Source organism: Cnephaeus nilssonii, assembly GCF_951640355.1.
Source record: "Cnephaeus nilssonii genome assembly, chromosome: 21".
Classification (NCBI taxonomy): Eukaryota; Metazoa; Chordata; class Mammalia; order Chiroptera; family Vespertilionidae; genus Cnephaeus; species Cnephaeus nilssonii.
Genome location: NC_137092.1, coordinates 24,539,153 through 24,563,848, shown reverse-complemented (window position 1 = coordinate 24,563,848; position 24,696 = coordinate 24,539,153). Strand labels below are relative to the sequence as shown.

Sequence of the window (24,696 nt, the reverse complement as noted above, 5' to 3'; positions counted from 1 at the left end):
ACTAAAGGTAGTCCATTTGTGTTGTTTTAAACGACTAAGATTTGGGCAACTGTTTGTGGTAGCAATAGAAAATGAATGCAGGGCCCAGAGTAGGCCAGCTTCCTTCCCCCGGTCCATGGCCTATTCTTTACCAGTAGATGCCTGCGGCCCCTAGGGGTCTATTGTTGGGGTTCTCTTCTTCCCCTCCCATATTTTCTGTCTAAGGTAGACCTAGGACCTAAATATAATTTCAAGGATAAAGAAAAAGCTTAAAGCATTTCCTCCTCCCTCCTTTCTTTTATCTTTCTTCCTTCCTTCACCTCCCTCCCTCCCTCCCTCCCTCCCTCCCTCCCTCCCTCCCTCCCTCCCTCCTTCCCTCCCTCCCTCCCTCCCTTCCTCTTTTCTTTCTAAGTAAGCAGCTCTGGCAACTGTGGCTTGGCTGGCTGGCTGGAGCTGTCACTGTCCCCTTTGAGATATGGACTCCAGTTCACCAGTCTCTACCACTCGTTCTCTCTCATGGGTTGCTTTTCTCATTTGTATTACCCTTCCACATTTTATAGGTGACTGGTTCTGTGACGCTAGTCTAAATCTGGTGTTAAAACATGCTAGACCTGGGATCGCTGAGGTGAGATGGTGTAAGAAACCAAAGGAAGCAATCAGCCAGACTCAAAGAGCAGAACGTCTTTCTATTCCGGGTGGTCCTGCTAAGTGTCGTGAGGCCTCCAGTCCTGTCCACCTATGGTCTTCCTGACCTGTCACCATCACAGCCTCACCTACATGCTCTTACAGTCTCTCCCTGTGAGCCCTGTCCCAACATTGCAACATTTTTCATCCTTGGGAAAAGTCTAGGAGCTAAAGGACATCAGCATGGCAGGAAACGTTGGCTGGAAACCTGAACGGATTCCCCGATAAACGTTCTAGTCTTTCCTTGTCCTGCAACCCAGGGAGTCAACACGCCAACCTCTCCTCAAGTGTCTTAGGTGGTGAGCTCCTACACAGCATGCTACCGTCTTCCTCCTGATTTTCTTCAAAGGACAGAAAATGGGCCTAGTCACTCTAAACTATAATAACAAGTTAGGCCTTTAGGCCAACATACATGGTGACCACGGATGAGAAGCAGCGGTGGGTGCTCTAGTCCAGACTCTGCATTTACTGCCTAGTGATCTCGGGAGAAAGGCACGTACCTCCTGTGTGTGCCGGTTTCTTCAGCTGCTTAAAAATTAATGGTTTCTGACATGGTTACCCACAGGGTTCTGAGGATTTGCTGAGACAGTGGATGGGAGTCATTGTCCAAATGGGAGATCCTAGCATTCAAAGATCCCATCTCTCTAATAAAACAGTACCTTGCTTCCCGGGGTGCTTCACAACATCTCCACACATTTGTCTCAGGATTCTTAAACAACCTGGAGTCGGGGGTTCTCCAGGCCATGCGGCTGCAGAGTGAGACTAAAACCCAGGTTTCCTGACCCCAAGGGTAGGGTGTTCCGTCACACACCCATGGGGGAAAGACCGTTTCTGACAGGCCCCCCAGGATCAGAGGAGGCAGAGGTGCTTCTGCTCACGCTCTCTTGCCCACATCTTACCCCCTGACGTCACCCCACGGATCTTTCCAGGGCAGAGGGTGCCAGGGCATTTCGTTTCTGACCAGAAAAGGTTGTCAGTGTCAGGAAGCTTCTGAGAGATGATGCGCCTCTGTTGGGGGGGCCTGGCTAGATTTTCTTTTCTTTTTTGATTATAGATGGTTTTTGTCTGAAGGAAGAGAGAAGAATGGCTGGTTATTACAATGGCGATAAGGTGTTAGTACTCTCTGCTAGTCTGTTGCTGTCATTCCCTTTAGGAATGGCAACGGCCTAAACCAAAACCCTTTGCCTTCAGGAGAGGGCCCCTCCCATTCTGATTCTCACCACCCTCCCCAAGGGCTTGTAACCTCTGAAGACAGGCAACGCCTTTCTGAGCAAAGAGCTCCCAAGTACCTGGCTTGTCTTCCAGGCACCAGCGCTGGCCAATGATACCTGGGGAGCTCCAAGCCCCACTGGTCTTGCAGCTGGTCTGAGAAGGTGGAATGGCTGGTGCAGGAGGCAAGGCCCGCCATTCATAGAGCCTGCTGTCTGTAACCTTGACTTTCAAGCAGCTCTTTGGCACTGGTTTCTATGACCCCCTGGGGATTCTCCCAGAGCCTTAGGCTAGCATCAGCCCCACGTTGATGCTCTTACAGAAGTGAGGATGAATCAGATTGTGACAGGCTCAAATCCTTTCTGCTCTCATCGCCAATCCCCTGCCAAGCAGAACAGCTCCTCTTTCTTTCCCATCTCAGGACCTTATCCTGGAGCACTGGGATATGAGGGAAGCTGACAATAAAGGACCACCTGGGTCGCTCTTCCTCCAGCAATGGTGTTCTACCGGGAAGTAGGTCAAGGCTTCAACTTCCTAAAGGGCCTGTCCTAATGGAGGTGGGTGAGGACACCCACAGGCCTCTCTGGAAGCAGCAAGCTCAGCTTCTTGGTTCTTTATGCCAGGGAGTGTCAGGAGACGGAGCCAGGTCTCTGGGAAGTGTCTCCCCCGTCTCCCATGGTGCACTTGGACAGACAAGCTCAACACTGAAGAAGAGGACTTCCAGCTGGTGCCTACCCTGGGAGAGCCATCAGTTGAATGGCAGAGATGGTATGTGCTAACTGGGTCAGGTTGCTCGTCGATGAAGCTAAGGACAAATGCAGAGAAAAATCGCATCAGAACTCAGGGCACAGACCCTCCCTGGAGGCCAGCCAGCCAGGGAGGCATCCCAGTACCAGAGAAGGAGTTGGGAAAGTGATGAAGTAGCAACGCTCCAGGGACAGTCAGGAGTCCTGGGTTGGATGCTACAGTATTTTTGTTGTTGTTGTTGTTGTTGTTGTTGTCCTAGGAGACATTTCATCTGGGTGCACAGATCAGGATCTCAACCTCACTGACCCGGGGAAGGAAAATAAGGAGATGAGGCCAGATAAGCACTAGAAACACCAAAGTTTAGGGCAATTGGGGCTCCTGGGCAGTGTTCCATGATCAACTCCTCACGAAGCAATGAGGGGACATTTCAGAGAAGCAGAATCTCCAACATGGAAAGAGAAGCTGCCGATGGGCAGAAAGGAAAGGTTTGTTGGGAAAGACCATGTGGGAACCAAGGCAGTTTTCGTGATTGGGAGTGGGACTGACTCCTAGCGGCTGGAGATGGGGAAGGGAAAGGATCTGACATGGACCCAGGATGGGAGGCTAGGACCGGAGTGCCCATTACAGGGATAAGCAGATCAGCAGCTGAAGCCTCCAGGAAGCAGGAGGCATGGGCTGAAGTTCCACTGAAGCAGCAGGTGCTCTCAGAGGGAGGGGAAAGGAACAAGTGGGATGTCATCATTGTTTCTTAATGAAGATGACATACCATGCCTGGAAATGGGCAGAGGAGCCGGCAGAAATATGGAGAAGCTTCAGCTACTGCCTTTAAAGGGCTATAAAAGATATGATTATTCTAATGAGAGCTGGGCCCGGGCTCAGGAGACCCGCTTCTCACTCCATCCCTGCCACTCACAAGCTGTGTGATCCTGAGCAAGTCCATTTCATATTTTGGGGATCTCAGTCTCCTCCTGGTCAATAAGGACATGGGCCAAGCCGGCCTTAGGGTCACCCTCTTATTGAGTAGTGGACTTTTGCTATCCATGGGATTCCAACTCCAACTCACAATTCTGGACTGAACTTGTTATTGCGTCTCGCTGCTGGGGCCGCAACCACTCGATACCTCTGAGCAAGGAGAATCTTAAGATGGCATGGTCTCCTGGGGAGGGGAGAGGGGGGGGCATTAAAAGCCTTTACAGCAATATCCAACAAAAGAAATCATGCCAAGCAAGCAAGAAAGCTCCTGTTTAACACTCCTTGGATTACAGGATGCTAACGATAGGACATTTTCTAAATCCAAATGTCTGTATCTTAGATCAGGGGTCTAAGGCCACAAGAGTTCGGGAAGCAAGATTCTCAAAATGCCTCAGCTCATCCAGGATGACTTTCCAGGCATAGAACCCAAGTGACCTGACCCCTTAATTCAGGGTATCCTGGCGGGGCTTACCTCCACTCCAAATAGAGTACTTGGTCACCGATTTAGAAGGAGTTTTTGTGTCCCTGGTCGTCTTCTCCTTCTTCTGGAAGTAAGAGCGGGTTGCCTTCCAGGAACAAAACCTGTGAGAAGAATGGCTTCTGGTCACAGGGAGAAAACCTCCCAGGGGAGGACTGTGACGCTGAGCACAGGGGAACCGGCCAGAGCCAGTTTTCGCAGAGCTGGGGAGGGGGATCAGGGGGGAACAAGAGGACAGCACCTGCCTCAGTGTGCTACCTGGCTCAGTGAGGGGCCAGGACAAGCAGGGTCCTGGGACTTCCTTCTGGAACCTCCAGTGAATGGAGTCTATAAAGGACCTGCTGTTCCCCACCCTGGTGTACCCCACCCAGCATCTGACTGGCCTCCCTCAGGTCCCGGTGAATGATCCCTAGTTGGCAGCCTGTCCCTTACTGAGGACCTTGGCCCCCTCACCTCATTCCCAACAGTCCTGCCCTGGAGTAAAGCCTGGCTCCTCTCAGGACCTCAGACTCGCACACTCACTACAACCTGAGAACGGCTGCTCCCTAGAAGCCCTCACAACGCTCTCCATCTCTCCCTCCTTGGCCCTGAGCCCTGCTCTCCGCAGCCTGCCCTGAGAGTGGACTGCTTGGAGGTGTCCTGGCTTTATGTTCAATCCTGCCTTGGCTCTGGTGGTCTGACTGCTGCTCTCCTTCCTCCTCCCCAAGGCACATTCCACCCAATCACAGTGGGTTTCTCCCGTTCCACTTGCTAAACTGGGTCTCCCTCCAGTCATGGACCTCCCAATGCGCCAAGGATGCATTCTCTTAAAAATAATTTTTTTATTGATTTTTCAGAGGAAGGGAGAGGGAGAGAGAGATAGAAATGTCAATGAGGAGAGAGAATTATTGATTGGCTGCCTCCTGCACGCCCCCTACTAGGGATGGAGCCCGAAACCCAGGCATGTGCCCTTGACTGGAATCGAACCAGGGACCTTTCAGTCTGCAGGCCGACTCTCTATCCACTGAGCCAAACCAGCTAGGGCAAGGATGCCATTCTTTATGGTGCTTGCGAGACCAAGAGACCTGGTTTTTAACCCACTTACCAAGTGGTACCACTTACCAAGGCCCTTAACCATGCTCAACCTCAGTTCCCTCATCTATAAAATAGGGATAGTAAGACTTTGCACCACCCACCTCATGGGGCTGTTGAGAGGTTCACCTGAGGTACTAGATATGGACACAGTTGTATGATATAAAAATCTTCGTAAATATATAGGAAAGCAATGAACAGGGATGAGGGAGCGCTGAGCCTGACTCCAGACGGAGCGGCAAATATCTCCCAGGGGTTGCTGATCCCCCAGAAAGCTGTAGGACCCATTTTTAAAAAATATATATTTTTTATATTTTATTGATTTTTTACAGAGAGGAAGGGAGAGGGATAGAGAGCTAAAAACATCGATTAGAGAGAAACATCGATCAGCCGCCCCCTGCACACTCCCCACTGGGTATGTTCCCGCAACCAAGGTACATGCCCTTGACCGGAATTGAACCTGGGACCCTTGAGTCCGCAGGCCGATGCTCTATCCACTGAGCCAAACCGGTTAGGGCTGGGACCCATTTTTATTTAGTCCTGGTTAAGCATGCGGAGAATCAAGTCTAGACGTAAGTGCTAGATAACAATTGGTGCTCAAAAGGCTCAACTGGTTATCTTGAACTTAGATTTTTTTAAAAAAAATTTATTTCAATCTTGTATTCCATAATTTATCTTAGGGATTTAAAACGGAAGGTTGGTGGTTGGTAAGCAACCTTAACACTTCTATTTTAGGAAAGTAACTTGTGTGTGTGTGTGTGTGTGTGTGTGTGTGTGTGTTTTGGGGGGCATGGGCGAGGGAAACCCCTCAGAGCTGGAATCACAATAATAATCTAAACATCCCAACCAGCCTGGTCTGGGGCCACTTCAGCCAGTTGTCCTGTGGCCACTACCAGCCGGGGCGCTGCCATTCACCATGGGGGAGGTGCGAGCTGGGGCAGCAGCGGACCACAGGGGTGAGTAACCAGCTGAGAGAACTTAGGTGAGTCTCTAAGGGACAGGTTAGGAACCAGTCCTTCCCCCCCCCCCCCCCCGCCCCGCCCATCACATTTGTTCTGCGGATTTTGTTTGTCTTTCAGTTTCTGGCCTTCACAGGTTCCTCCCCAGGTTTTAGGTTTGAGTTGGTTGCCAGATTTCCTACTTTAACCTGGGGAGCTATGACCTAAGAACCCGAATTTCTAGCTTCTCTTGAAAATGGAAATATCTAGCAACGGAGCCCCCTACTGGTAATTATGGGATGTGGGCACAGCGGAGCCAGACTCTCCTGGCTCACTGCCCCCAGGAGGCTCCCTGAGCATGGGGACAGTGTGTCAGCCTTGACAGACTGCTCCCAAGTAGCTGTGGTCCATGTCACCCTTAGGTGAGGAACCCACGCCTAACACAACCTGAGAGCCTGGTATTCCTTTGTATTCCCCATTCAACGCAGGGAGTGTTGGGAGCCAGGCATTCCGGGCCCCAGTCTTACGTGGCCTCCCATCCTCTGACGTGCTCAGTGTGAGCGTGTGAGGGACGAAGTGTAGTGAGTAGGAGAACACACCGTCTCGGTTCCCAGGAGTCTGGAAACTGGAGCAGAGAGCTACGGGAAGACAGAAGACTCTCTAGAGAGTCGAGTGCTTCCCTGACCTGGGGAGGGGCGGGGCGGGGAGGGGAGGGGAGGAGAGGGGAGGGGCGGGGAGGGAGGTACCTTTTCCAGAAGTACATAATGATGGGGAAGAGAGACATGATAGCCCCGTGGAAGATGTGCCGATCCAGGCGGCCCTCGGCAATGGCAGCAATGATGGCATCCTTCTGGGACTCGGTGATGTTCACCTACCCGCAGAGTGGGAGCCGGTCACTGGCAGAAAACCTCTCTTGGGGTCCCGCAACCTTTAAGATCTCCCCTCCCCAGAAGGCAGGAGCTTTTTCTGGGGCTGCTAGGTCAAGGACATCCGGCTGACCCAGGACTCAGGACACAGCTTTCCGGGTTTTTGTGGGGGAAAATGCTCCCTGGGACGAGGCCAGAGAGGAGTGGAAGTCCCCCTTACCCTCAGCCTCGGAGGGACCTCGGACTGCAGGTAGAGCTTTAGGATGATGTTAATCTTGGACTTCATTAGGATCACATCATTCTCGTTATAGGCCCAGTTGACCTGAAGCACATGAGCTGAACTCACCAAATCGTTAAATCTAAAGAGAGGCAGTAAGCAGGAAATCAGCAAAGGGGACAGCAGTGGCGACTTAGGGCAGCCAGCCCTGACCTATGTTTGGTCTAAAAAAGACAGGGCCAAATCCTGGCCAGGTTGTGACTTCATTCATCCAGTCGTAATTCATCTATGGGCAAACACTAATTGAGTGCCTTCCACCTGTCAGATGATATGCTAAGTGCTTCTTCACGTGTATTTCTTCATCACTACCTCCTTTATTAATCCCATCCTCCCTCCCTTACCCATCAGGCCGGGCCCTCTGACTGCTTCGAGGGCTAAGCGCTGTCTTGCTCTTTCTTTCCCCTCCTGTGCTGACCCTCTCACAATTACCACCAGGCTCTGAAGCAACATATTCCTTTTATTCTTTTTTTTCTTTTTTTTTTTACTATTGTAAGATATACATAACATAACATAACATAACATAACATAACATAACCAGTTTAACTGTTTTGCAGTGGCACGAAGTACGTCCACGTGGTTGTGTGATCCTCACCACCATCATCTCCAGAACTTTTTCATCTTCCCAAACTAAAACTCCATGCCCATCAAACAGTGTCCCATTCCCCACCTCCCCCAGCCCCTGGCAGCCATCACTCTACTTTCTGTCTCCTAGCAACATATGCTTTCAGTGGCCATCAAATATTTGTCAGTTACACCTTATCTTGTAAGTACACAGCTGACTTCTCCTAGGCCAGTGGTCGGCAAACCGCGGCTCGCGAGCCACATGCGGCTCTTTGGCCCCTTGAGTGTGGCTCTTCCACAAAATACCACGTGTGGGCGCGCATGTACAGTGCGATTGAAACTTCGTGGCCCATGCGCAGAAGTCGTTTTTCGGCTCTCAAAAGAAATTTCAATCGTTGTACTGTTGATATTTGGCTCTGTTGACTAATGAGTTTGCCGACCACTGTCCTAGGCCATTTAAAATTGTAACAATGTAAAGTCTTCCTAATAGTAGAACACCAGGTTTCCCCGTATCCATTCATGTATTCAGTCAACCAACATTTTAATTCAGGGTTTAGGCTGTGCCAGACACAGTTCCAGGAGCAGGGACTCAGCAGGGAACAAAGTAAACAAAGACCGGCTTTTCAGGAGCTCAGTCAATGAGGGAAGAAGATGCACAGGTAAGTAGGTGATTAATTAAATATCCAGTAGGGGCTATGAAGACAGAAAAAGGGCATGATGTAATTGGGAAGGGAGCAGGCACTGAGGCGGAACAATGAGAAAAAGACAGTCCTGTGAAGCCAGCTCAGTGGGCCAGGATGGGCAGAGGTGGGCTGGAGCCTCTGAGCTGGAGCCTGGGGCAAGTGGTTGGTGAGGGGCAGGAGATGAGCTCTGAGATGCAAGCGGGTGTATCCTGCTTGCACAGAGCCATTCAGGCCGTGGGAGGAGGTTTGGACTTGATTCCGGTGGAAATGGGAAGCCACTGGATCATTTTGGGCAGGAGAGTGCTCTAATCTGGTTGACATTGTTCACAGGCTCTCTGGTTGCTGTGTAGCCAACAAGTGAGAAAGCAGAGCGGGAATTGGAGAGGCAGTGGGAGGCTGTTCACCCTGACTGGCATTCCTTTCTGTTCCCTACTCACCTCTCCCTTACACAGGGTTTTTTGTTGTTGTTTTTTTAAATCTCACTAACCCCTCCTCATTCTTCAAACTTCAGCTTAGGTGACTTGTCTGCCATGAAACCACACCTGAGGACTCAGTTGTCTAAGTCTCTCCTGACTCGACCAGAGCACCTAGCATCACACTTCCTAACTTTGAGTCTTTCCTGCCATTCCTATCTCTGTGGAGGATGGAGAGCATGTCTTATTGGTACTTTTTGTATTCTCCAATGCCAAATCCAGAGCCAAGAACAATCAAGCTATCCGTAAGTGTTTGTGGAACTGAGCCAGGTCCCTCACTGAAGTGCAGTGGAAAAGCTCGTAACCCTAATTGATGCGCGGCGTTACCAGCGCTCTGCACTTCCGAAAAACACAGCGGCAGGTGGACTCCACATGCTGCTGGTACCTTCCTTGTACAAGCTCACACTGTCCGCACTAGCTAAGACAGGCATTTACTGAAAGTTCTTCATGCTTCTTCCCAAGTATTTTTGCCTGTTGTACTTGTTACTGTAATTCATAATTTATGAAAATTAACGAAATACAAACGTGAAAATAAAGGTATTTGTTGTTTCTGTGAAAACAGATCGGAATGCTTTGGAATGTTCCAATAAAGATCGAGTTGCTAAAGGTCGAGTTGCTTTTTAAGAAATTGCTATGGAGTTAGGTGTGGCAAGGCGATTACAAACATTTAAAAGATAAGGATTGCCCTAACCGGTTTGGCTCAGTGGATAGAGTGTCAGCCTGCAGACCGAAGGGTCCCAGGTTGATTCCGATCAAGGGCATGTACCTTGGTTGCAGGCACATCCCCAGTAGGGGGTGTGCAGGACACAGCTCATCGATGTTTCTAACTCTCTATCCCTCTCCCTTCCTCTCTGTAAAAATCAATAAAATATATTTAAAAAAAGACCATTCCCTTTCATCACACATTTAAATAAATAAATAAATAAATAAATGATAAGGATAAAATTCAGAAGGCTTAAGTTGCTTTGCAGTAACTTTTAAGTTCTTGCTCCACTTTAACGAGAAAATTTTTTATAATTAGTAGGTAGCATTATAGGAATAGTATATAAAAGAAAAATATGTGAACCCCCAATTAGTGGAATGGCTTTGGCTTTATATCAAAAGTTTGACAGCTGAATGAATGCACATTTATGTTTTAACTTAAAAATATCTGTTTAATCAGTAGAGAGAGCACACACAGGACGCAGCCCCACTTCAGGGAATTTGGCACGCCGGACACAGCTGCCTGGGATCCCTGACTCACAGCGCATTCACACTAAGAGCCAGCGACCCCAATTGTTGGTGCGTGCACACACAGGGACCCTGATTCTCAACGAGAAACCGCACAAGGCAACAGAGACTTTGACACTCGAGTCTTGGTGCAGACACAGGGAAACTCTGACTCCTGGCACATGCTAAGGATCTCATTCTCGGCACATACCAACAGTGTGGTGCAGACAGGGCCCCTGATTCTAAATGTGCACACGAGACCACACAGAACACTGGGGACACTGATCCTGGGCAAGTTTGGTTCCCACCAACCAAAGACAGTCACACGTCCTAGTGTCAGAGCACTTCAGTGAAACTAGGGTGGAGCGAAGTCCCCACAGCACACGGCCCAGGTCCACGCAAACAGAAGCTTGAGCTTTCTGGTAATAGCCAGAATGGGGAAACGAAATAACTCACAGAGGAAAGAAAATGTGGAGTCGCCAAGAAAGGAAATTAGTGAAAATGAAGCTTGCAACATGACCGAAAAGGAGTTCAGAGTAATGGTCATGGAATTTATACATCGGATGGATGAGAAAATCAACAACTTATGCAAGAATCAGGAAGAAATGAAAAGTGATATAGCTACAATCAAAAACACCATGGAAAGTTTCAACAGTAGATTACAAGAAGCAGAGGACCGAATTAGTGAGTTAGAAGATCAGGTACAGAAACAAGCTCAAGCTGAACAGCAATTGGAGAAAAAAATTAAAAAGCAGGAGGAAAGCCTAAGGGAGCTTCGGGACAACATGAAACGAAGTAACATGCGTATAATAGGGCTGCCAGAAGGACAAGAAGAGCAGCAGGGATTAGAAAATCTATTTGAAGAAATAATGACAGAAAACTTCCCGGATATGGGAAAGATAAAAGTTACGCAAGTAAAGAGAGTCCCAAGCAGGATCAACCCCAAAAGACCCACACCAAGACATGTCATAATTTCAATGGCAAATATAAATGATAAAGAGAGAATCCTAAAGGCGGCAAGAGAGAGACAGAGAGTTACCTACAAAGGAACACCCATCAGATTATCAAATGATTACTCATCAGAAACACAACAAGCTAGAAGTGAATGGAAGGAGGTATACAAAGTGTTGCAAAGCAAAGGACTGAATCCAAGAATACTATATCCAGCAAGACTATCAATCAAAATTGAAGGGGAAATCAGGAGCTTTGCAGACAAAAAAAAGCCTCAGGGAGTTTATCACCACCAAACCAGCAATGCAAGAATTGCTAAAGGGAATACTGTAAAAAGAAGAAATAAACAGGTAAGAAGGAATACAGACACAAAAATAGATATGACTGCAAACAAATACCTTTCAGTAATAACTTTAAATGTAAACGGACTAAATGCTCCAATCAAAAGACATCGAGTAGCTGAATGGATAAAAAAACACGACCCATATATATGCTGTCTACAAGAGACCCACCTCAGAACAAGAGACTCACACAGATTGAAAGTGAAGGGATGGAAAAATATCTTTCAGGCAAATGGAAATGAAAAAAAAGCTGGGGTAGCAATACTTATATCTGACAAAATAGACCTCAAAGTAAATGCCATAACAAGAGATAAGGAAGGCCACTTCATAATACTAAAGGGAGAAATCCAACAAGAAGAAATAATTCTGGTAAACATATACGCTCCCAATATAGGAGCACCCAAATACATAAAAAAACTCCTGGAGGATATCAAGGGAGAGATTAATAGCAACACAATCATAGTAGGAGACTTTAATACCCCACTATCACCACTGGACAAATCCTCTAAACAAAAAATCAGCAAAGAAACAGCAATCCTAAATGACTCACTAGACCAGATGGAATTAATTGACATCTTCAGAACATTTCACCCCAAAGCCACAGAATATACATTCTTCTCAAGTGCACATGGGTCATTTTCAAAGATAGACCATATGCTGGGTCACAGGCAAAGTCTCTTCAAATTCAAGAAGATAGAAATTATATCAAGCATCTTCTCAGATCACAGTGGCATAAAACTGGAAATCAACTACAATAAATACAATCCAAAGAAATCAAACACATGGAGACTAAACAGCATGCTATTAAACAAGGACTGGGTCACCAGAGAGATCAAGGAAGAAATAAAAAACATCATGGCAACAAATGACAATGAAAACACAACAATCCAAAATCTATGGGACACAGCGAAAGCAGTCTTGAGAGGGAAGTTCATAGCTCTACAGGCCTATTGCAAAAAACAAGAAACAATGGTAATAAATTACTTAACCCTACAACTCAAAGAGCTAGAAAAAGAGCAGCAAGAAAAGCCCAGTGTAACCAGAAGGAAGGAAATAACAAAGATCAGAGCGGAGATAAATGACATAGAGACCAAAGAAACAATACATAAGATCAACAAAACCAAGAGCTGGTTCTTTGAAAGGATAAACAAGATTGATGGACCTCTATCCAGGCTCACCAAGAAGCAAAGAGAGAGGACCCAAATAAACAAAATCAGAAATGAAAGAGGTGAAATAACAACAGACCCCGCTGAGATACAAAGGATTGTTACAAAATACTACGAACAACTCTATTCCAACAAACTGGACAATCTGGAGGAAATGGACATATTCCTAGAAAAATATAACCTTCCAAAAATCAATCAAGAAGAATCTAAACAGCTCAATAGGCCAATAACTATGGACGAAATTGAAGCAGTCATCAAAAAGCTTCCGGCAAACAAAAGCCCGGGGCCTGATGGCTTCACAGGAGAGTTTTACCAAACATTCAAGGAAGAACTAAAACCTATCTTCCTCAGACTATTCCAAAAAATTCAAGTGGAAGGAACACTTCCAAGCTCCTTCTATGAAGCCAGCATCACCCTCATACCAAAACCAGATAAAGACAACACAATGAAAGAGAATTACAGACCAATATCCCTCATGAACATAGATGCCAAAATCCTCAACAAAATTCTAGCAAATCGGCTCCAGCAGTACATCAGAAAGATCATACACCATGACCAAGTAGGATTTATCCCAGGAATGCAAGGATGGTACAATATCCGCAAATCAATAAACGTGATACATCACATAAACAAATTGAAAGATAAAAATCACATAGTCATATCAATTGATGCAGAAAAAGCATTTGACAAAATCCAACACCCTTTCTTGATAAAAGCTCTCAACAAGGTGGGAATAGATGGCTCATACCTCAACATAATAAAAGCTATATATGATAAACCCACAGCAAACATCATACTCAATGGACAAAAACTAAAGACATTTCCCCTAAGAACAGGAACAAGACAGGGATGCCCACTCTCACCACTCCTGTTTGACATAGTACTGGAAGTATTAGCCATTGCAATTAGACAAGAAGAAGAAATAAAAGGCATCCAGATTGGAAAAGAACAAGTAAAGCTGTCTTTATTTGCAGACGACATGATATTGTACATAAAAAATCCGAAAGACTCCGTCAAAAAACTAATAGACTTAATAAATGAATTCGGCAATGTAGCAGGATACAAAATTAACGCCAAGAAATCTATGGCCTTTCTATACACCAATAGTGAACTTACAGACAGAGAGACTAAAAAGGCAATCCCATTTACCATCGCACCAAAAAAATTAAGATACCTAGGAATAAACTTAACTAAGGAGGTAAAAGACCTATACACGGAAAACTACAGGACACTGAAAAAAGAGATAGAGGAAGACGTAAACAGATGGAAGAACATACCATGTTCATGGATTGGTAGAATCAACATCATTAAAATGTCCATACTACCCAAAGCAATCTATAGATTCAATGCACTCCCCATTAAAATACCAACGGCATATTTCACAGACCTTGAAAGAACTCTCCAAAAATTCATCTGGAATAAAAAAAGACCCCGAATAGCCACAGCAATCCTGAGAAAGAAGAATAAAGTAGGAGGGATCTCAATACCAGATTTCAAGCTGTATTACAAAGCCACTGTTCTCAAAACAGCCTGGTACTGGCACAAGAACAGACATATAGATCAATGGAACAGAATAGAGAATCCAGATATTGACCCAAACCACTATGGCTCAATTAATATTTGACAAAGGAGGCATGAACATACAATGGAATAAAGACAGTCTCTTCAATAAATGGTGTTGGGAAAATTGGACAGATATATGCAAAACAATGAAGCTTGATCACCAACTTACGCCATACACAAAAATAAACTCAAAATGGATACAGGACTTAAACATAAGACGGGAAACCATAAAAATACTAGAGCAATCCACAGGCAGCAAAATGTCAGACATATGCCAAAAGAAATTCTTCACTGACACTGCCCCTAGGGCAATGGAAGCTAAAGAGAAAATTAACAAATGGGACTACATCAAAATAAAAAGCTTTTTCACAGCAAAAGAAACCATCAACAAAACAACAAGAAGGCCCACTGCATGGGAGAACATATTTGCAAATGGCATCACTGATAAAGGTTTAATCTCCAACATCTACAGGCAGCTTATACAACTTAATAAAAGGAAGATAAATGATCCAATAAAAAAATGGGCAACAGACCTAAATAGAATCTTTTCAAAAGAAGACAGAAGGAAGGCCAAGAGACACATGAAAACATGCTCAACGTCACTAATTATCCGAGAGATGCAAATCAAAACAACAATGCGGTACCATCTCACACCTGTCAGAATGGCTATCATCAACAAATCAACAAACGACAAGTGTTGGCGAGGATGCGGAGAAAAAGGAACCCTCGTGCACTGCTGGTGGGATTGCAGACTGGTGCAGCCACTGTGGAGAACAGTATGGAGTTTCCTCAAAAAACTGAAAATGGAACTCCCATTTGACCCAGTAATCCCACTCCTGGGAATATATCCGAAGAAACTAGAAACACCAATTAGAAAGGATATATGCACCCCTATGTTCATAGCAGCGCAATTCACCATAGCTAAGATTTGGAAACAGCCTAGGTGCCCGTCAGCAGATGACTGGATCAGAAAACTGTGGTACATCTACACAATGGAATACTATGCTGCCATAAAAAAGAAGGAATTCTCATCATTTGCAGCAACCTGGGAGGAATTGGAGAACATTATGTTAAGTGAAATAAGTCAGTCAATGAAAGAAAAATACCACATGATCTCACTCATTTATGGATAATAAAGAACATTATAAACTTGAACAAAAAGATAGATACAGAGACAGTAAAGCATCAAACAGACTGTCAAATTACAAGGGGAAGGTTAGGGAGAGGTGGGGGAGATAAGAGATCAATCAAAGGACTTGTATGCATGCATATAAGCATAACCAATGGATGCAAAACTCTGGGGGGTGGGGGCATATATGGGAGTGGGGTGTGGGGAGGGCAATGGTAAGATATGTACACATATAATACCTTAATAAAAAAATTGAAAAAAAAATATCTGTTTAATGTCATGCACACACACACACAACCTTAATTATTATAATTCCTTGCTTTAACTAAAGAACTATTGGTCCAGCCCTGGCCAGGTAGCTCAGCTGACTAGAGCGTTGTCCCAATACTCCAAGGTTGTAGGTTCGATCTCTGGTCAGGATAAGAGTCAACCAATGAATGCATAACTAAGTGGAACAAATCTCTCTCTCTCTCTCTCTCTCTCTCCCTCTCTCTCTCTCTCTCTCTCTCTCTCTCTCTCTCTCTCTCTCCCTCAAATCAATACATTAAAAAAATAACTATTGTTCCAATACATAAGAGGATTTCTATCATATTAATAGATAATAGAACAAAAGGGTTCCATATCCTGGGAATAAGTAAGTGCATTTCAATATTGGGAACTCCAAAATATTGAAGAGCTTCCAGGACCCAAAGGGAAAAATGGTGGAAATTGATACAGTGACAGCATTCAGTGAGACTTTCACAGAAATCACTGTGCCACGTACAGGCCACTCCAGTCTTTGCCAGGAGGCACTGAGCATGAAAAGCCACAAGGGGAAGGCAAGATGGGAGACTTACCTCTCCATTTCAGAAAAGAAATATACATCATTGGTGGCAAAGTTGACAGTGATAACCCTGTGGCCAAATATACGGCGCTTCATAAATATTATATCGCCGTTCTCCTCTGCACTCCGGACATTTGAGTGATGTGGGGATGGGCGTCCCGATACATTTGGTGATGCAGGGAAATCTGAAAAAGAAAGAGGAAGGAATTAACATCTAGCTCGAGCAAGTCCCTCTTAAGCCTGAAGCCTTCAATCTGGGCATAATTAAAGTGAAAGACGACGGACACACCTTTGGGCCTATTGAAATAGTGACTCCCTCCCATTGGACTTGGAGGACTGCTGGAGAAGCCATCTGCTCAGATGACATGACAACATACATACCAAAAAGAAATCAACTGAGTATTGAAAGGTGTCTTCCTGGTGCTGGTCTAATAGAGATAGGAGCTCACTGTAATTATGCCAATCCCTAACATGTCTGCAGAAACTGAATATGCAGAGATGACCTTCAAAGTAGAGTGCGTGGTTCTGATGCTGCTTATTCAAGGTTTATCAGGGAAGTAGTGTAGAAGTAAACTGGGAAAGCAGCACAAAGAAAAAGCCAAAACATGAAGAGTAAAGAAGTTAATTAAGAAACAGAGGGTAGGAAGCTAGAGTAGAAATACGACAGGAATGGATAAAGGAGAGCGTAGAAGATTCTAGAAGGTTTGGGTTGTGTCTCAGAAAACCAAGGCAGTTATATTAGAAAGTTTCTTGACTAGGATATATTCAAAGAAACCCACTCATAGGGATTCGGGGCTTAGAAGAGAATAGTTTTGGGCTGGATCTGACAAGCAGGCCCTAGTCCATTGCCTGGCTGGGTTTACCAGTAAGAAACTGTCTAGTGGGATTCTTTCTGATGGGAGGGTGATTACAATATTCAGTAAATACCTAGCACCTGTTGTGTCCCAGACACTGTGCTAGGTCCCAGGGTTACAAAGCATAAGGTCTCTCCCGACTATCTTACAGTCTCTCTTTCTTTATCTCTGAGACTTGAATTTGAAGGGAAAAAGAGTCTGAATAACAGTGGAAATTGATATGATCATCAGGGATTTTAGGAAAGAGGGTGCCAAATCCACCTAAGAAATCTGGACACAGGGGCAGGCTGACAAGTCTTCTCTGATAAGAGGTTGGGGGCGGGGGCATGATTTGCATGATTTGCCCATTTCTATAGCAAATGCTCCCACCATGGTTGATTTCAACTAGCTCACAAAATACCTGAATGCATAACAATTGGCTCTCAACTGGGCTAAGGTCATAAGGGTGGATTTTTTTTTTTTTTTTAAAGCAAGAGCCAATTATATGCTGGCTACAGGAAAAACACTTTAAATGTAAAACTTTAAATAGGTTATAAGGAAAGAAATGGAAAAAGTCACATAGGCTAACACTAATAAAAGCAACGTAATAGTGGCTATTTTAATACCAGGCAAAGTACATTTCAGAGAAAAGAATATTACCCAGGATAAAGAAGGTCCTTTCATAATGATAAATGGGTCAATTAATTGGAGGACACAATCCTGGAAAAGACTATAGTGAAGGAAAGCAGACCACTGGTCGGGCAGATCTCCTGTGGAGTTGCAGGAGCGTCTTGTTGTTGGGCTTCCATACAATGCCAGGGATGTAGGAAGTCAAAAGAAGGTGAAATTGAACTTCCTACATCCTGGGCATAAGAGGTTGAGTTGATTTTACTTAAAAGAAGAAACAAAAGAGCTAGAACTAATTTTTAAAAAATGTTTTTTAAATTGATTTTTTAGAGAGAGGGGAAGGAAAAGGGGGAGAGAAACACTGACGTGAGGGAGAAACATGGGTCTGCTGCCTCCTGCCTGCCCCCTATTGGGGATCAAGCCCTAAACCTGGGCATGTCCCCTGACAGGGAATTGAACTGGTGACCTTTTGGTGCATAGGTCGATATTCATCCAACTGAGTCAGACCAGCCAGGACTAGGACTATTCTTAAATCCTAAATGTTTGGTTGTGAAGCAGTCCATAAGACATACATACAAAAACTTTTTGCAAGTTAGGAAATACAACAATAATACTAAAATTCCAATAGAAAAATAGACGAAGGACATATAAACAGTTAAAAAAGAATACAATGACCAATAAATAAAGGTGCTCAAATACTAAAAAAAAAATGTACATAAGAATTGTACGTTGTTTTTCATCTACCAGATTGCCAGTTTTTAAAAAATGTATAAGAGCCCATGTTGGTGATAATGTGGCCCTCATTTATACTCTTGGTGAGAGTTTAATTAGTGCAGTGGTTTTAGAAGGCCACAATTGAACTATTTTTAACCATTTACCCATTAGTTCCATTTTTAAAAATGTATTTCCTAGAAACTGACAGTTGCAAAATATGCACATTTTGCAGCATTGTTTGTTGAAGTGACAGTTGGAACAACGCAAAAGTCATCAAAAGAGAGACAAGATTTGTCACTCTCAAGCCCTCCAGTCTCATCTCACTTTCCCCATCTCATTAATCTCGTCCAACCAGCCTAAAGTTCCTGATCTGCACCATCCTCTTTCCTGTTTTAGGATTATATGCAGACCTAGAAATCACTCCCTCCTATGTTGCCTGCCTAACTCGTTCATTTCTGAAAGCTCAACTTTATGTCATTTTTGATATGTTTCTCTTCTGATCCTTCCTCTGGACTAATTAGGGTCTCCCTGAAATCATCAATAGGATCACTCATCACAATGCATAATAATGAAAGCATAATATGCTAATTAGACTGGACAGCCGAACAACCTTCTGGATGTCATTCTGGACATCCTTCCAGACCAAGCCACAGTGGTGGGGGCCAAAGCAGAGGTGGTTAGGGGTGATCACGCAGGCAGGCGAGCAGTTAGGGGCAATTAGGCAGGCAGAGTGGTTAGGCACGATTAGGCAGGCAAGTGAGTGGTTAGGGGTGATGAGGCAGGCAGGCAGAGTGGTTAGGGGCAATCAGGCAGGCGAGTGGTTAGAAGCCAGCGGCCCAGGGATCTGGCCTAAACCGGAAGTCGGACATCCCCTGTGGAGTCCCAGATTGCGAGAGGGTATAGGCTGGGCTGAGGGACCCCTTCACTCCCCCGCCCCCCCCCACCCCCGTGCACGAATTTTGTACACCGGGCCTCTAGTGATATAATAATAGCAAGAATACTAGCTAACTCTTTCATAGCGCTTACCATTGCCTGAAATAGTTCTAAAATGCTTTATATATATATATATATATATATATATATATATATATATATATATATAAACTCGTTTAATTCTCACAACAATTCTCTGAGACAGGCACAATTATTTCCATTCTACAGATGAGGAAACTGAGGCACAAAGCCACTTTCACAAGGTCCTCCCATGAGAAAGTGCCAGATTCAAACCCAGGAAATCTGGTTCCAACATCTGTGGCTCTTATTTGCTGCCTTGCCCTCAAAAGTGGAGGTACCTTGAGGGCAGATCCTATGCTGCATGCTCACTACTGTATCCCCAGCAAACTGTCTGCCACATTCTCAAAAAGGGCGTTGAATGAATGAACGAAACAATTTAATAAATCTCTTGCTACCAACAAACAACATAAGCAAATAGTTTGGTAAAATGTGAGATCTCGCGCTGCTTTAGTCTAGTCATTCTCCACCCTTCTGGGTCCGTGAGCAGATGCCCCTGAACTCCCATCCTCTCTAGGCTGGCCTGGGCTTGGCTTTGCAGCCAGGACCTGGACTTCTTGCTGGACCCCAGGCTAACGCAGACATGAATGACACAGAGCCATACCCCTGTAGCTACTTATCTGAGCCAGCCAGCCCTGCTACTGAAATCAACAGGGAAGGAGAGCAAACAGAGATGTGACTTACTTTCCTTGTTGTTAACTTCCAGTTGGAGATATTTTTCAAATTCCTGGCGCAAGCTGACATTGTTCATGTATCTGCGGTACTTGCAAAAGCTCTTGATAAAGCTGACCATTCTCAGCCAGATTTTTTTCTGGGGAAAGAGAGAGGGTATGACATAGTTAGTACAGCTGCTGTCCACTGAGAGTCAACTATGCGCCAAAACTTGCCATTCTTCACAAGCAATCCTCACAACACCTCCTTTAAAAAGGAATAATTTTAAGCTCCAGTTTAAAGCCCAGGAAACTCAAGTCAAAGAACTTGTATAACCTTCCCCAGATTAAGCAGCTGCTGAGTGGAAGATTCCGGCTTCAACCAGGCATGTCTGGGGCCATTGGCAAAGCTCTTTCTGTCATAGTCTTTCAACGGTGAAGGTTTGAGTTGCCGTGATTGAGAAAGGAGTTGTGCGAGCTAAAAACAGGAAGAAACAGAGGACAGAGATAAGTATGACTCACAAAGCGAGAATAGTGGCTCAGGCAGATTTTGAAATGTTGGAAAAAAAAACAAGGAAAAGAATAAAACCATTTCTAAGCATTTTAAAAAGAAAAACTAATAATTAGATGCACACACTCATACACCACACGCACGTACACTCTCACACACACATTCATTTGGTAAGTTTCTTCATCCATTTCTTCATAGGTACCTGGTGACCATTCTCCAGTTCATTTACCCCTTGAGAAATGGAGGTTGAGGGCCAGAAAGCATCTGGTTGATCTGGTTGACCCTGCTAGTGGTTCTGAACCTGTGGGTCATGACCCACAGGTTGAGAACTGCTGCTATAGAGCCTAAGACCATCGGAAAACACAGATATTTACATTACGATTCATAACAGTAGCAAAATTACAGTTATGAAATAGCAACGAAAATAATTTTATGGTTGGGGGTCACCACAACATGAGGAACTGTATTAAAGGGGCGTGGCATTAGGAAGGTTGAGAACCACTGTTCTACAGGCAGGGAACCTCAGTAGAAACATGGCTTCAGAGAGCCAGAGGTAAAGTTCAAAAACCACTGGATTTAGAATCAGAAACTTTGAGTGTGGAACCTAGCTCACCCTAATTGTATATAGTTTGGGCCAACTTACTTAAACCATGAGTCCATGTCTCCACGTGTAAGACACAAACCAATGGTTGTGGTGAGGGTTAGGGATGATATATGAAAACCCTAACACAGTACTTAGCACAAAGTAGGCTTATGTACATGTTGGTTTTCCATTTATCTTTTCTTATCTAAGAGCAACAGGAAGACCTGAAAGTAAAACAAAGCATCCGGGTTCTGAGGGCGGTATTCTTTCCAGTGTCCTACGTGATCATTCCTGGTACCCTGAGATGGAGTCGATTCACGGATGGAGGAAATAAAAAGAAAAAAGGCCAGGGAAGCCCATTTCCATACCTGGGGTATTGGGTCAATGGGCATAGGAATGATTTTCCAAAATATCTGGGCATGATCTTTGGAGTCAGAGCTGAGGGCAAGTTTTTCTGATATAAACTAACTCTATAATACATTGAACAAAGGTTATTTAAGAGATTATTTAAAATTATTTTTATTTTTTTCTCAAATCATATGAAGACTTTCCTGAATAGCATACCTGTCTTCTCTTTCTCCCCTTTTTATCTCCTCCAGCGGGAGAAAGAATGAGCTAGATGATTGATGAGTTTGGAAGAAGGAAGCAAGTATGGTCTGCTCTGGGCCCTTTGCATTCTCTCTCTCTGGGAGGTGTTTGTCTTCGGGACACATGCTCAGGCCTGCCCTTTCTCATACCGGAAGGGGCTCCCTCAGCTAAGTGGGGGCCTAAGTTGTTCCATTATGCTATAGTGACTGGACATGTAAATGTGAAAGAGAAAGGATTATCAAACCCCTTTGGCTTCATGGTCAATCCATGTCCTTGAAAGTAGCTTTCAGCAATAAAACAACCCCAAACACAAAAAAACAAAAACCTGGCATTTTCATCTCCATCAGTACCTGTTGCCTCTCACAAAGACAGTAGAGAGGGTCTTCCTTAATTCCCACTGTAACCATGCCTCTGAGACTCAGATCCCTCCTTCATAAAATGGGGTTTCAGAAGCCTACCCCAAAGAGTAGTTGTTCTGGTGACGGAATAAGCTAACAGCGAAACGCTTTTGTAAGGGCGACGATGCCGAGGCAGTGGCTTTCTCGTCCCCCGTGTCTTGTCTTCACTGGCTTCCGCACTCACCTGCGATTCCTGTATTTGCATTGATGAGTTCTTCGAGGGCTTCCTATACACAGTTCGTACTTGAGTTTGCACTTCCTGAGGGAAATCTGGGAACAGCTGCTGGTACTCTTTAAACCTGCCGGGAGGAGGTGAGGGATGTCAAAGAAGGCCAAAGCCTGGCACACCAACAGGAGCGGCCACAGCAAACCTATCTCTGCTTTGGGAGGACGTCAAAGTGGAAACTGGGGAACATCAAGATACTCAAAAACAGTCTTCTTCATATTTCCATCCTTTGCTAATGTCAGCCTGCCCTTCCCAATCAATGCTATATTGTTCCTGTTCAGACAAATGAGCAGAAGTGTGTGTGTGAGAGTGTGCGTGTGCACGCGCCCGCCCGCCCGCCCATGCAGGTAGGTAAGAGGGTTCAAGGTACGTTTGGCTTTTCTTTTGTAGGGAGGCTCTGATTATGAACTCTGTGAGTGTATTATGAGACGTGAGTCATGTGGCTTGCAGCAGCCAAGGAGCAGCTCCAGAAAGGCTCACTGCCTCCATCAAGCAAGACTCACCACTTTTCTTCCAGAGAGTTCATGACACAGTCCTGGAGTGCTAACAATGAGTTTGTGCTGAGACGACCCTTCTGAGAGACTTCTTTGATGATAGGGGCATCACACTGCAGTATGTCTTCTAGAAAATGACATGGAGAGGGGGGAGGAGGAGGGGACATGGGGAGGGGGAGAGAAGCCATCATCTCTTGTCTATCATTTCTGAAGTAGCTGGTGTTTTTTTTCATCTCAGAGTCTACAGTCCCTTATTCTCAATCTGGTTAGACTGAGCTCTCCACAGATTGTTTGAAAATCCCAAACGCATCTTTGGGATGTTATGTGCAAGTGTATTTGTAGAGCAAATACTGTTCCTATTCTAGTTTACTTCCACTCAAATCTCAGATAAGTGTGCAAAGGGAATAAATGTTTAAAAGACTCATTTCTGCAGTTAGTTTGAAGTTTTTGGTTTAGGAAGAGAGCAGAAAGATAAAGGATTAAAGTTAATTGCTGAGTCAAATGAGAAATCCAAGATTACAAGTAAGTATTGTAAGGGCTATACAATTTTTGTTCAAAGACTATGGTGGTCATTAATAAGACTTGAAAACTTACCAAGGACAAGATCTGCTTCCTTTTTTTCTCTCACTTCTAGCTCATTCAAAACTATGTACAGAACTTAATATCCTGACACTTAATAAACATTTCTTACAAGATTTGCCAATTTTACCTCTTTTTTGACTTGTATAAAATCTATGTCCCTTCTTGGTTTACCACAAGCAAAGCGCGCGCGCGCGCGCGTGCACACACACACACACACACACACACACCATCTCTGTCAAAATAGTAGGCTTCATCTTTATTACTTTGCTTGTTTACCTCCAAGATGGAACCAAGCTCACTCCCTTTAGTTTGCCTTCAGTCTTATAGGTCAATACTTTACATGCAACTTCTGCTTCTGGCCAAATGAACTGACATGGGTCAGATTTACCCTCCCACCTTAGGCAAGGAAACAAGACAAAATTCTTGAGGATTTTCAAAGAGATAGTTCTGCTTCCTGGCACAATTACCATTATAACCTATGATTGGTGAACACTCTTGCTTTGCAGTTTATTCTCGCTTTTGTATTTAACTCCAGTGTAGTTGATTTGAAGGTCAAACAACTTGAGTTTGAATTCAAGTTCCACCAGCTGGATAAGTTAGTTAGCTCCTCTGTTTCACCTTCCGCATTAGTTAAGTAGAGCTATTTATCCCTACCTTATAGGGACTGAATAAAATCCTATTTTCAGGGTCAAATGAACTGAGAGTATGTATTTCACATACAAATGCAAGTGTTTTGCACTTGGCTTCTTTACCAATATTTCTAATTGATTGGTGTTCTCTGCTTTCACTATCCCTCTTAACCTTTGTCTCAATACTGCCTCGTGTGGCCGCTATTCTGTTATGCTCCCTTAGGAGACTCAAGACTGCTCTTTTCCAGATTCTTCTATGATACTAAAGGGAGAAGCAAACAGTATCAGGAGGAAGCTGCATACCAGCAGGGACTATGCCAGAGAAATAAGTCTCCATTACATTTTCAACAAGAGATTTGGAGACCTGTTCATCGGTCTCAGTACTGATCTTCTGTATGGCCAGCAGGAATTGCAATGGGCTCTCAGCCTTCTGTTCTTTGAGGAACTCCGTGAAGTACTCAAAGTGCTGTACATTTAGGAAGACTTCTTCCAGGTTTCTGGAAACAAGAAAGCATCATTGGTTGAGAGAATGGATGGTGACCCTGGATTCTGTTCCACTTAAGGAATGGGGAAGGACTTCTCCCGGGCTGTGGGGCCTTTAATTATGTGTGAAGATCAGGGTGAATGAATTGGTTACTCTATTTCCTTGGAAATAAATTTTTATGTGTCCATCCTAAGCATGGTTCAATCATTGCCGACATCAATGGAAGAGGAAGAGAGGTATTTTAAA

The 24,696-nt window shown here is 44.7% G+C and overlaps 1 protein-coding gene across 1 annotated transcript in view; it reads right to left on the bottom strand.

The window, feature by feature from the left end:
• Positions 1–1,643: 1,643 nt before the first annotated feature.
• RGSL1 (regulator of G protein signaling like 1) overlaps positions 1,644–24,696 on the bottom strand; it is a gene marked incomplete at its 5' end in the record, with an annotated part of 43,777 nt that continues 20,724 nt past the window's right edge. Inside the window, 12 exons of the mRNA XM_079762055.1 lie at positions 1,644–1,728; positions 2,608–2,677; positions 3,683–3,775; positions 4,064–4,173; positions 6,825–6,949; positions 7,165–7,303; positions 16,134–16,305; positions 19,990–20,116; positions 20,293–20,433; positions 22,220–22,334; positions 22,765–22,882; positions 24,270–24,463. Of these exons, the coding sequence (XP_079618181.1) occupies positions 1,689–1,728; positions 2,608–2,677; positions 3,683–3,775; positions 4,064–4,173; positions 6,825–6,949; positions 7,165–7,303; positions 16,134–16,305; positions 19,990–20,116; positions 20,293–20,433; positions 22,220–22,334; positions 22,765–22,882; positions 24,270–24,463 (1,444 nt within the window). The 3' untranslated portion in view covers positions 1,644–1,688. The remainder of the gene's footprint in view (positions 1,729–2,607; positions 2,678–3,682; positions 3,776–4,063; positions 4,174–6,824; positions 6,950–7,164; positions 7,304–16,133; positions 16,306–19,989; positions 20,117–20,292; positions 20,434–22,219; positions 22,335–22,764; positions 22,883–24,269; positions 24,464–24,696) is intronic.